The sequence below is a fragment of the Leucopleurus acutus genome (genome assembly GCF_964270905.1).
Source record: "Leucopleurus acutus genome assembly, chromosome: 2".
Classification (NCBI taxonomy): Eukaryota; Metazoa; Chordata; class Mammalia; order Artiodactyla; family Delphinidae; genus Leucopleurus; species Leucopleurus acutus.
Window position 1 is genome coordinate 143,171,189 of NC_139143.1, and position 14,293 is coordinate 143,185,481.

Genomic DNA, 14,293 nt, shown 5'->3' on the forward strand with positions numbered 1-14,293 from the left:
CACAGGTCAATAGTTTTGAGGGACCGAACTTTTGGAAAATTGGGATAACGTATGGCCATTTCCTACCTCTAAGCAGCAATTCAGTCTTATTCTCAGGGGCTCCAAGATCACATCTACAACTTATTTTCTTCACTGTGGATGCCTGATTAGGCATGAATATACAAAATTGACTGAGATGGTCTAAATACTCTTCCTAGGTTTTGTTTTCTTTCAGCCATGCTTGGTCTGAATGAAGCTGGTTCTCTGGGATAACGATTTCAGCATCCTCTTGCATCCTGCTGGCTTCCAACTTTCTCAGCTCTGGCCACACTAGCCTCATTTCACCATGCCCCCTCCTGCCAGAGTCATTCAAATGCTGTTTCCTCTGCCTCAAGCATTGTTCCCACCCCTCTTCACAGAGTTGATGCATATCAACCTATTTTCAGCATCACTGCCTCAAACATTTCCTAGTTTCTCTGACAAGTTCATACCCCTTCTTATATTTATACCCTTGAAGCCCCTTTTCCCCATTCTTTGTAGCATTTACCTCAGTGGCAATTTTGTTCTGGGTCGATTAATGCTTTCTCCACTAGACTAAACACTCCAGGAAGGCAGGAACCCTGCTGGCTTTGGTTCACCATTATTCTAAAGCATGCAGCATGATGCCTAGTACTGTTAAGTTGACGAACAAGAGCAAAGAAGGAAAATAAGAGTCTTTCCTCTCTTTTTTTTTACTCAGTCATTAATATGATCTTGTCTTTGCACCCCATTAGCCCAACCTTCTTTGTTTTCCTTCCTTTGAATAAAATTATCATAAATCCTTTTTAGTTATTCATAGGATTTGGCATTAGGGGAGCCCAATGTTAGCTCTACTATGATATAGAGTACTGAATCTTCTTTTGTTGGTTAATTTAGTTACTGTTTACTGGGGTCTTACCAAAAGTCAGACACTTCATATTTTTATATATATATATATATATATATATATATATATATATATATATATATATATATATATATATAAAATCACTGCTTCATAAGGACGATGCAAGGTAGGTATTCCTATACCTGTTTAATAGATGAAGAAATCCAGTCTCAGAGAGGTTTAGTGATTCATCCAAGGTTATACAGACAAGAGGTAAATCTGGGATATGATCCTTGGTCTTTCTGACTTTAAAGCTCATGATTTTTGGTTCCCCCAAATGTAAATCTGTGTTAAAGCCTATTTTTCGAATTTGATGGGAAATATAAATGTGATAGTACATGAAAAGAAAAACTCTTCTAAAGTTGTAAAGCATTGTAGGAACATTAGTCACTGAGTTTCGCAGTTAATTATCACCAATGCATCCTGCATTTTTTTTATTTGCCTATGGATATGTGCTCTTTTGTTCATGAGAAAAAACTAAAGATTGCCATTTTTGGGACTGAAGAATTTAGGGAAACCTGTAATTCAGATCAAGGTAACCTCTTCTTTTTTTTTTTTTTTTTTCCGGTATGCAGGTCTCTCACTGTTGTGGCCTCTCCTGTTGCGGAGCACAGACTCCGGACGCGCAGGCTCAGCGGCCATGGCTCACGGGCCCAGCCGCTCCGCGGCATGTGGGATCTTCCCGGACCGGGGCACGAACCTGTGTCCCCTGCATTGACACGCGGACTCTCAACCACCGCACCACCAGGGAAGCCCAAGGTAACCTCTTAAAGAATTAAGAATGTGATTATGATTTAGAAGCAGACATCTGATTAGTTTTATTATATCCAACTTGGAAAAAAAAGCTGTGTGAATACAAAGGTGGAGCTCAGAAAAAGACATTCCCCAAGGTCAGAAGAAGTTGGTAATAATTATATGGGATTACTCAAAGGGAACTGGCCTTGGCATACATGACCTATAACTTAGAGAGGAGTTTGTGTTCAGGAGAACAGAAAGTTGTTAAGATACTAAGAAGTAACATTTTCTGAAGACTCTGTATGTGTTAGGGACAGTACCTGCAATGTTTTCTTTAATCTTCAAAATATACCAATTAAGGCTCAGAAAAATCAAGTACCACATACAGCAATACATATGACAGAGCCAGAACTGAACTCAGGAATGTCTGACTCTGGTGACCAAACCCTTAACTATTAAAATAGGCAATGGCTAATATATTACTTAATTATTTTACTTTATCTACATCAGTCACTAAAAAGCTTGCTTGATATAGTCCAAGATGCAACCATTTCCAGCTGCTTGGGCAAAGTTCGGTTCCTTCATGTTCAAGGTTGAAGACTGGACGACGGGTTGGGTGAATTCACCTAAGTCTTTCCCTCAGTGACATTCTCCTAGTGCTTAGTCCCCTTCAAGTGACAGTATCCAGATTGGCTAAATGACCAAAACTGGTTGAAAAAATAGTAGTAGTGCGATAGTAGTGCAACAGGACTGGGAGTTGGAAGACCTCGTTTCTGATCTCAGTTTTGTCACTAAGATGCTGCAAGACAAAGAAATTCATCCTGCCTCCCTGAGTCTTGGTTCTTCATCTATGTATTAGAGCAAAATCTCCATGATCCCTTTTGGCTCCAGTATTCACTGGCTGTCCAGTGGTAGGAAGAGAAGCTGGAGGTTGACCTCACTTTTGGGAGGCTTTCAATTATCTTCCAGGTGCCATACTGAAAGGAGGAGCAGCTACATGAAACCTTGTATACAGCAAAACCTCTGAAAGCCATTACCTTACAACATGATGTGGTCATCACTGTTCCCTTGCCCTTCTGGCTCTGCAGGACTATTCCTGGAAGGGTCAGCAGCTGAAATAGTACTGCTGGGAATCTAAGGGTGGTGAAGAGTGGGGAGCACAGGTACTTCTTTGAGGCCCACTGGTAGGAAACATAGAGTATCCAGGGAGTGAAGACTGTTGTCCTCCAGTGCCAAGGTACACTCAAAAATGATAACAGCTAACATGTCTACAGGCTTTGTAGACATTGTCCTCTGATCTGATATGTCATTTTAGCTTCCCAACAAATCTTGATGGAAAGGAAGGTACATAATGGGTACCATATGTAATTAAAGGAAAGAAATGGGCTTGGGAAACACACACACACACACACACACACACACACACACACACACACACACACACACTCTTTCTCGTCTTCATAGGAGCTAAAAAACTCCTAAAACTGCCTTCACTTTTATTTACAGCATTGGCAGGATAGTAACGGCACCATCTCTTGAGAGCAATGAAGCCAATCTTGTGACGCTGAGTCTCTTACCAGCGGCCCCAGCTTCAAGGAAGGATAAAAGTCCCACTGGAAATGAAACCCAGGCCCCTTTCCTATCCCATCCTCTGCCACTCATCCCCACCCCATCCCAGGTCCACTGCTCTAGCCACACTCAACCATTCACAGACACTCACACTCTTCCATGCCTCCATGCCTCTGCCTATGCTGTTTCTTCTGCCTTACAAATCATTTCCCCTCTTTGCTTGGTAAACTACTACTCATATTTTTTCAGGTACATCTCAAATTCTAGCTCATGCAAAGACTTCTTTGATACAGCCTCTAGTTATTAGTGACTTCATGCTCTGCTTACTCAAGTAATTTGGACATCTTTAGATTACTGAAAAACACAAAAAACACTGAGATTATTCATTCAATTATCTCCACCCTTCACCCCCAAAGACATGAGCTCCTCAAGAGGATGGACCATGATGAGTTCATTTTTGTTTCTCCAGAACTTAGACCAGCACCTAGCACATAGGAGGCACTCAGTAGTATGGCTGGAGGGATGGATGCATGATTGGATAGGTCACTAACTGACAGGAAGAACTCTAGGTCATTCTCCATCAGGCAGAAGTTTAATTTTAAAGGGTAAAGTAAGACAGTACGATACTCAGAGGATATATTCTTGCCTCAAGTACTGGAAAGACCGTGTTCTGCCACTTGGGCAGGAATGAGAAGGATGTTAAGAGTAGACAGGGTAAGATCAAAGGCCCAGGGTCAAGGGCAAAGCCCAGTCCAGAGCACCCACAGGATGGTCTCCTTCAGGACAAGGAAGAGGTCGTACAACTGGCCCCAACAGAGCCTGGAAAATGCTGCAATTACCTGTGGCCAAAGGTTTCTCCAGACCTCCCAATGTAAATTACTAAAAACAGCACTGGCATCTTGTGATACCAAGATGGTGCAGCAGTTCAGCAAAACTCTAAATGAAAAACAAGTTTCACATTCTAAGGAATGAATGGATAAATCCTTGTAAACATGCCCAGTTCTATTGGGCAAATTCAGAACACTGAGTATTCATAGCTTAAAAGGATTTTATAATCTCCACAACTATGGATGACACTGTTGGACTCAGGCTCCCAACACTGGTCCTGATAAATATTGCTGGTGAAAACCCCTTGGGCATGTTTCCACAAGGGCATTTCCTCTTCTTTCCCCGAGGATGGAGTAGCCCTAGTATACACACTCCCATCTCCTGCTTCTATCCTCTTTATTCTTTCCAGCCTGGGAAGTAGGAATCGTTTAGCTGATCCATGAGACTCTGGAAAAAACCAACACCTACGGGGCCATGTGGAAGTGGAGCAACAGCCTTGAATGGGGTCAGTACAGGCTTGGCATGTGTCTACTTTAACAACCTGTGGGCTCTTTGGATTTAAACCACCTGAGGGCCAGTGAGCTCTTGGAGTTTGAGTTTAAATTCAGCAGATCAAGTGCCGAAGCAAGCCCAGCCAGGTGTCTTGTCTCTTTGTCTCAGCTCCTTGGCCTGCCAATGAATGGATCAAGTCAGTGCCATGCAGGTCCCAAGGTTCAGAAAAGAGGGTAGGATTCCCCCCACTGCTCTTTAATTCAGTCTAACCAAAGTCAATATCATGCTTTGCTTCAGGTGTCTCTGTGAAATGTTCTCAACTGGTTGGACTCTGGAGAGGGACAGTGGTGAGTTCTGACATATCTATGTCCCAAACACATACATGTCATCAGTCAAGATTCTTTAGCTATAATTTTAAGCCTACAGGACAAAAATATCTAAAATTCAGCTTCAGTAAACTGCAGGGTCTATTTTACTCTACGGAAAAGCGATATTCCCAATCTTCCTAAAATAAGTTGTTTCAGTTATTTGGGTTTTTTTTTTTTGTGAAGGAGTCTGTAATATTTCCTGTCTGGAAAATCTCTGAGAGACTTCTTGTAGAAATGAGCTCTCATTCGGGGGGGAGACGGGGGGCGGTGTCTTCCACAGGAGCCCTTCTTAAGTGGTAAACAGGTTAGTGAAAAAGGACTGTGAACACTGAATTTATGAAACAAAAACATTGTCTATCAACTTGTAGTATCATTTAATTCAAAAGAAGTTATAGGGTCCATTAACTATTAGGAATAATCAAAGCCAAAGGGGGGCTTATTTAATCAAATCCTTCATTCAAACATATATTCAACAAATACTTCATCAGTATGTACCATGTGCCAGGTGAAGGGCCCACAGTGTCCGACGTCTAAAACGTGGTCTCATAAAGGGAGAGAAACCCAGTGAAAAAATGCAGTCTCCCTCCCCTTAAGGAATGGTCCCGTTTACATTGGCTTCATCATCATTTCTGCCTCTCATTGAACAGTTAGTTCCTGCATTGCCTGGCTTCCCTGACCCCACAAAACGAATGATCTATAAGCTAACACACTGTACCTTTTTATGTAACAAGGCTCTTTCTGTAATGCAGATAGTCACTCTATAATTCAGCCATGCTGTACACACGCATAAAGTGGCCTGCCCCAATAATACAACGAAGCACTTTTCCCAGGAAGTGAAAAAGCAATGGAACCTGCTGAAAGAGAGCCTGGATAATCAATTAGAACAGGTGGGGTGTTGCTTCTCTTCCTAAGGGTCCTTCCTCCCTGCTGATCTCTTCCTTCTTGTTTGCTTTTGATACATGTTTAGGATTAGATGGGTAACCAGGGAATGATTCACAGAGAACTGAAGGTCAAAATCTATTGACACAGATCATTTAATTGGACTATGGGTATATAATTCCCTACAAAATACTGGTTTGGGTTTTCTCCATCAATTCTGAACATGAAATCAACTAGTATAGTTTTAATTGTCAAGAAATATCAAGGGTAAGCTGAGACGAAGCGAGAGAGTGGCATGGACATATATACACTATCAAACGTAAAATAGATAGGTAGTGGGAAGAAGCCTCATAGCACAGGGAGATCAGCTCGGTGCTTTGTGACCACCTAGAGGGGTGGGATAGGGAGGGAGGGAGGGAGGGAGATGCAAGAGGGAGGAGATATGGGAACATATGTATATGTATAACTGATTCACTTTGTTATAAAGCAGAAACTAACACACCATTGTAAAGCAATTATACTCCAATAAAGATGTTAAAAAAATGTCTACTATATTCTTTTGATTCACAAAACTATTTTTTTCTTTTACTTTGTATAATGTTCCCAAACCAAACCATCCAAATACCTCCTTAAGGAAGGCATTAGGTAGTAACATTTTATCTTTGGAAACTTGCAAGTAGTTACTTAAAACACTGTAAATTTCTTCCCCTGTCCTTGAAATGCACCATATAAATATTGCATTTGATCCTTAACTTACACTTCATAAATAATTTATTTCAAAAATGTCCCTCCATAAGACTATCAGTTGCTGAGGTGTTCAGTTTTCAGGGAAAGCATTTATTTACTGCATGAGCCTAGGAAGGCTGGTAAAGACTTGGCTAAAAGCCCCACATGGAGCGAATTATGGTAATTATATTAATGCTCAAATCCATGATGTGCTGTTCAAATCTGTTAAAAGGTTTTGCACTGTAGTGTCCACATTTGATGGGTAATGAGTCCACTGGAAATGTTTAACACTTCATAGGGAGGCTTCCGAGATTCATTTCTCATAGTTCCAAGAATTGCTACAACTGCCTGGAGGTAGCTTCCAGAGGAGCTTCTGAAAGTCCCAACTGAGAGTGCATGTCCTCTTTAACATCCTCCACTTCTGGTTCAGACTGAAACTACAAGTTCAAGTCACCAGAAATGAAAATCAAAGGAAACATCATACAATTAATTTTGATGACTGGGTAAGTTTTAATTCATGTATGGTAATATTCTGGTTAATGATATGGCTCCTTAGGACATCCATTAAAAATCCATTAACAGGCGAAATCTAATAAAATTATTCTGGAAATTTTCTGCTAGATTAGCATTATGGACTTTTAATGAATATTTCCTGTAGGTATTGCTCTATTAGCAGAGCTAATATACTAATTAAACATGGGTCTTGTGTTGGAAGGGAGGGGAGCACAAAAAGATGAAAATAATCAGAAAATCAGAGTTGAACTTGAACCCAAGTCACCTAAGATAACTGCTAAAATCAGTAAACATCACTAGAGCTTTTAAAAGCAAAAAGTGTGGACATTCCAGTGCCAGCCACCCAGTCATTCATTTACCCACTTATTAATCAAAGAGTAATTTAGCTGCTAAAATGTGCCATGTCTTGTGCTGGGGCCAGAATACAAATGTAAATAAGTGAAAATCCACAGGTCAAGGAGCTCACAGTCTACAGTAGAATCAAGACATGTAAACAGGTAATCAATGTGTACTATAATAAATCTGCGTTCAACACACCATGGGAATACTCAGGAACAAACAACTAAATTTGAGGGAAAGGGTGGACACATAAATTTTAAAAATCACTTAAACAATGAAGCAATTGAAGTTGAAATTTGTGTTCCAGTAAAATATTAGCTCCTTCTAGGGCCTCCCACAGGGAGGGTTTCAATCCTGACATCATTTATTGGTTCTGCATGTGGTTATAGAAAGTTACTTATATCTCTGATTCTCATCTGTAAACAAGGTAACAGTACTTTTGTCCCTGGTTTTAAGAATTACATGCAACAAGGTATGTGAAAGCACACAGAAATGTGCTTGAAATATAGAAGGGGAAGGAGGATTAGCATTTATTTGTTGCCTACTATACACACACAATAAACATTATTTGGAAGTCAATACAGCAAAATGATTAGAGCAGGATTTGGAATCCTCCAAACATAGGCTTGAATTCTGCTTCTACCATTTGCAAACTGTGCAACCATAGGTTAGACACCCTTCCCCTTTCTGAACCTTGGTTTCTTCAGCTGTAGAACAGGATAAATAAAAATAACTCTGTTACACTGTTTTGAAAATTTAAAAGGATACTGGTTGTAATGCAATAGTATCATGTCTCAGAAACAGTAAACTACTAGTTTTCATTCTACCATTAACTATATCTTTCATAGGCAAGACTATAAAGATATACAGCATTATGAGACTTGTCTAAGTTCATACCATCAGTGCTAAAACTAAAACTACCCTTGCTCCCAGTTCAGTGTTTTAGACCCAACTTGCCTGAACCCCTCAATTACAGGACAAGAGTCCCTCCCCTAGTACTCAGTCCTGATGCTTCTTCTTCAAGGCAGGGAGCTCATGGGGAGCCTCCAGAACACCAGACTGGGGACTCAGGACTTAGTGGCCCTGCTTTAGCTCTAATGACCAGTGCACTAGTACCTTGGGGGTGTGGGCTAAATTGTGTCCCCAAGATTCCTATGTTGAAGCTCTAACCCCCAATGTGACTGTATTTGGAGATAAGAGTCGACAGGAAGTAATTAAGGCTAAATGAGCCCAAAAGGGTGGGGCCCTGATCTGATAGGTTTAGTGTCCTTATAAGAAGAGACACCAGAGAGCTCTCTTTCTGCACACACACAAAGAAGAGATCACATGAACACACAGCAAGCCAAGAGGAGGCCTCAGAATTAAACTACCTTGTTGGCACCGTGACCTTGGACTTCCCAGCCTCCAGAACCGTGAGAAATAAATTTCTGTTGTTTAAGTCTCTCAGTCTATAGTATGCTGTTATGGCAGCCGGAGCAAGCAAAGACACCTGAGATATCTCTTTGCCACCGTTTTCTCTTAACTCTTTCCAATCCGTCTCAATTCAAACAATTGTGCTCAAGTCAAACACATTCTGTCAGTAGATATTTACCAACATCTTCTATGCCAAGATACTCAAGGGTACGGCAGATACAGTCCCTGCCCTCCAGAAGCTTTTGGTTGAGTATCACTTTGCTGTCTGGCTGACCATTTCCCCTGCTGGACCTGAGGCACTGTCCCAAACCCCAGTCTGGCTGGCTGGAGTCCTGACCCGCCATCCTCTGGTTGGCTCCCTCAGCCTCCAGAATAAAAGACTGACTCTATTCCCCAGTTGCTATCTCAGTTGCTGGCTCCAGAAGGTCTGAATACCCAGAATTTTAAAGCTAACCACCATATGACTTAAAGTATTAATACTTTTTATACCCTGTGAAGTTATATCCACTCATCAGCTGACAGCCCATCACACTCTGACTCCTGTCTAGGTGTGGACTACGGATGTTTGTTCCAGTCAAGCTCAAACTGGCTTTGGGTGCTAAATATTGGACTTCTGCTTAATCCTGCTGGAGGCCAGCTATACAACCACATCAGTTCCCTCAGGTCCCAGATGTCCCAAGGAGGAAGTCTGCTTTGGTAGAAAAGTGTAGTGTCAGAGACCCTAGTCCTAGTCCTACTATTGACCTTACAACTAAACAGCAGACAAAAGAACTGAATCTCAGTTTTCCCATCTGTAAAATGGAAATAGCTAGACAAATAGGTTTGTGAGGGCCTAATGAGATAAATGAATCACCTACCAAATCACCGACCAAAGGACTTAGAATGCAGCTGATGACTAATGACTGCTGCTTTGCTTTCTTCCTCCCTTCCCCTGGTCCCAAGCTCCTCCCCTTCTCTACCAGCTCAGATCCTATGACGGTTTCAGTCGAGCCACAGAAAGTCCAGAAGGGTTCTTTCTGCATACTACCCTGGCTCTGTTCTTTATCCCAGATTTAGCTATTAGTAGTTGAACAGACCATGGACAACTGAGCTATGCTGTCCACAGCATAGCAGCATAGATGCTACGTGGATCTTTCATATTTCTATTCTTATATTCTTGCAATCTAAGAGAGTAGTCATGAGGACTCCACCAGAGAAAGGCTGGACTGAAACGACCTACTAAGTGACTCGGTTATCAAGGGGGGTTGAAACTATGGCAGACACTACTAGTTGTTCACTCAAATTTTATAGCACAGCTCTCAACTTCTGGCCAGTCACATGAATGGTCACCTGACTGCCTGGCCAATTACCACATTTCCCAGCCACCCCTGCAGCCTCATGAGGCCTCATTAACAAGTGCCGATCAAATATATACACTACCAAATGTAAAATAGATAGCTAGTGGGAAGCAGCCGCATAGCACAGGGAGATCAGCTCGGTGCTTTGTGCCCACCTAGAGGGGTGGGACAGGGAAGGTGGGAGGGAGACGCAAGAGGGAGGAGATATGGGGATGTATGTATATGTATAGCTGATTCACTTCGTTATACAGCAGAAACTAACACACCATTGTAAAGCAATTATACTCCAATGAAGATGTTAAAAAAAAAAACAAGTGCCAGTCAATAGGATGTGATCAGAAATGATGTGGCCCATTTCCACGTTATGCTTCCTCCAAAGGAATGTGGATGGATTCTTCTGGTCCTTTATATTCTTCCCACTAACTGGCTGGGAACTGATGAGAAATGAAGTGGCTAATCTGGACCCAAAGCTGGAGGACATGTTATGAGAATGGCAGAGCTGCCTTATAATCACTTACCTCTATTCTACTACATAAAAGGGAAATACTCTGCCATCCTGTTTAATCTGCAGTACTTTTAAATTGTCTCATTACAACCTCCTAGCCTTCACACTAAACAATACAGAAGTACTTCTCTTTAATCAGGTATAACTGCCTACCTGATGACAGCTTACTAGAATCGTAGGTAGTAACTATAAGAAATAAACATCTTTCTGTGACATGAACATGTAAACCTGAAACTTTAACATATCAGCTACCATTATATGTACCTAGTATCTGAATTCTTTTACCAGGTAAATTCCTACCAATCATCCACACCTTTACTACCCAGTTAGTGTCGCATAAAACTGGAAGTCAGGAACCCTACGGCTTTAGTCAGGAACCACTGGCTCACGTTCCAGTTTATGTCTTGCTCCTGATCCTTCCAATTTTGACCTCTTCAATTATTTTTTTTCTGTATGGCCTTGCCTGGTTCCTTGAACCTAAATCACAAGACATTTTCCTAGGTCTGACTGGAGACAATCCATACACATCCCTTCGATTATGCTATTCCCAGTTGCTCCATGCAAGTATCTTCCTCAGTCTAGCCCCACGTCTAACAGTCTACATTTCAAGGCAGCTTTTCATAACTCAGTTCCTATAAGCCCCAATACGAGGGCCTACTAGTCATGGCCTACCCATCATAACTTACTCGCTTCTCTTGGAAAAACAGAGCTGTGTTCCTATATTTTAATTCAGACAAAGACAAACAAAAAATAAACACCAATATATTCATGTGTACATACACATAATCAGAAAAAATTATTTTTTTTACCTATTTTGCTGTAATTATCTGCAACCAAGTCTTCCAAACCAACCATCTTCCAGAAACTGTCATCCCAGCCTTTCTCTGCAGAGTACGTCCATTTGCACACCAGGGAGCAGAGAGACCTAAGAAAATGGGAGAAAGGTAGAACCAATAATATGAGCCTGGTTTCCTTTATATTTTGCCTAATACTTGTCCAGATATCTGCAATAGTATTGAAAAAGTAGAATAAATTGAAGTAGGTAATTACTCATCCCTGTTTAAATCAAAAGTCCCCACTGACACCTGTTAATGACTGAGAGCATCTTCTTTCTCTTTCAAAAGGCTCCCAGCCCTTTATTTAGGTCTGGATCAAACAATGTATATAAATATTTGTATTTATATCTATGTTCATATTTACATGACATTTGTGAGATAAACAGAAATTACAACAATGACTAGCTACTTGATGATATGGAGCATTATTATTAAGTGTTAGGTGTGAAACTGATAATTGTGGTTATGTTTTGAAAAAGGCTTCTTAGCTAAATGATACATACTGAAACACTGATGTATAAAATGATATATTGGGCTTCCCTGGTGGCGCAGTGGTTGAGAATCTGCCTGCCAACACAGGGCACATGGGTTCGTGCCCCGGTCCGGGAAGATCCCACATGCCGCGGAGCAGCTGGGCCCGTGAGCCATGGCCGCTGAGCCTGCGCGTCCGGAGCCCTGTGCTCTGCAACGGGAGAGGCCACAACAGTGAGAGGCCCGCGTACCGCAAAAAAAAAAAAAAAAAAGATATATTATCTGGGATCTGCTTTAAAAGAGCAAGTGAAGGGGAAGTGACTGGTGTTGCAGATGGAACAGAACCAGCCACGGGTTGACGGCTGTAGGGCTGAGGGTGGCTAAATGGGTGTTCGCTATACTTCTCTATTTTGTACAGGTTCAAAATTCTCTACGATAAAAAAGTAAAACAAAAAAATTCTTGGTATAGATGTGATAACTGCAGTCTAAAGCAATATTTAACAGAAGGAAGACTTGCTCTGGATGGCGTTTTACTCTCCAGCTTCATTTCTCATCAATTCCCTCTTAGTATTCTACACTCCAGCAATAAAGAATCCTTTGCAGCACTCTGAAAAGGTCACATTCTCGAACACTTCTGTGCCTCTACCCTACTTCTAGGTGCCTGGAAAATTCTTCCCAGCTTCTTAGCCCTGATAACTTGAAACACTTCCTTTAGACTAGACTGAGAGTCCAGTTCTAGTTTAGATGCTCCTCCTCTGAGATCACAGCGCAGGAATCAAATCTCACACAGACCTTATCACACTGTATAATTAACTGCTTCTTTATATATCTTCTTCCCAAGAGTCCCATGCCTTCCAATCTGTTCTCCCTTGTGTCCAGAGCAAACTTCATAAGGTAAAACCCGATGACACCAACCCTTGATTCGAACACTTCAATTGCTCCTCACTCCCTTCAGGAAAAAGTCCCGTCCTTAGCTGGGCCTGAGCAACCCTCTGTGACATGACCATGCTGCCCTCCAGCTTCCTCGCTTGCCATCCCACCCTTGCTTTCTCCATTCTGCAACACTGAACTACTTGAAGTATCCTATAGTGGCCGTGATTGCTCACTTCCCTGTACCTTGAAACCTTTACTCCATTCTGCCCAGAATGTTCTTCCCTGTTACGTGTCTAACTGCTCATTAGCCTTTGTGACTCAGTTCAGACTGCCCCTTTTCAAAAAGCCCCAGTGGAGGGCCAGCTGAGTCCAAAGCCTCTTCTCCAAGTTCAATGTGGACATACCTGTATCTTAACACTTAACACAATGATTGCCTTTGCCCCTTTCCTTCTCTATCTCTGCCACTAAACCAGCAACTCCTTCAGAGCAAAGCCAGCCCTAATGATCTCCACATCACCAGTACCTAGTCCACATTCCGCCATATGTCAAGCCATGATGAATACTGATTGAATGGAAGCTCTAGAGAATGAATATGGTCTGTCTGCCTCACCACAGGTAAGTGATAAACCTGGGGAACGCTCGCAGTTTTACAAATAAACCAAAACCTACCTATCTCATAGAGCCAATAGTCTAGGCCTATCTCATTCAGTCATTCACAGTGATTCACTCATTCACTCACTCACTTAACAAATATTTAGTATTCAGTCACTATGACCCTGGCACTATGCTAGGCTCTGGGGAACCAGTTATACGCAAAAGACCTGGTCTACTGCTCTCCTAGAAGCTGACAATTTAATTGAGGAGACAGTGATCAAACAATCACACTAAAATCACATCCTAACAAAAATGGTCTGTAGAAAGTAGAGAGAGAAATGAGAACTTTTAGCAGGAGAACCTGGTGGGAGAAAGGGGGAGAAAGTGTCAGGGAGGGCTCCACAGAAGAGCTCACATTTTGTGAAACCTAAATGTCTTTTGAAAGCAAACAAACGTTATTTCTCAGTATTTTTTTCACATGTGGCATATATGGCAGAACACACTGAGCTAAGTTAAGTGGCACCTATATATTGAAGGAACACTAGTCCCAGTAGAAACTTAATACATATGTGCTAAACCTTTCACCTTATTTAAGCAAAATAATTTTTTGAGGTAATAAAGAAAGCAGCCATCTATGCAGCATGTTCTGAAGAATATACAATAGGATAACTCTTCCTGGCACAACGCCTGAAATGCCAACTTTTTAGAAGCTATGAGAGCTCACTGGAAAGAACAATTCAATGAAACAAAAGACTGTGTGGAAGCATTGCTTGTATGGATCGATCCACATAGGACAACTCTTCACTCACCAAACGCTCCATTCATTTGCAGACTTCTGTGCGTCTATTCTGTCCCTTTCATCTTGACTGATTTTTGCTCCTTTCACTCAACGTTGTCTACTTGGAAAACTC

The 14,293-nt window shown here is 41.6% G+C and overlaps 1 protein-coding gene across 7 annotated transcripts in view; it reads right to left on the reverse strand.

The window, feature by feature from the left end:
- FGGY (FGGY carbohydrate kinase domain containing) overlaps positions 1-14,293 on the reverse strand; it is a 422,532-nt gene that overhangs the window by 246,205 nt on the left and 162,034 nt on the right. For all 7 annotated transcript variants that reach the window (XM_082834792.1, XM_082834791.1, XM_082834790.1 and 4 more), the window contains one exon: positions 11,418-11,533. In XM_082834792.1, coding sequence (XP_082690918.1) covers positions 11,418-11,533 — 116 coding nt within the window. The remainder of the gene's footprint in view (positions 1-11,417; positions 11,534-14,293) is intronic.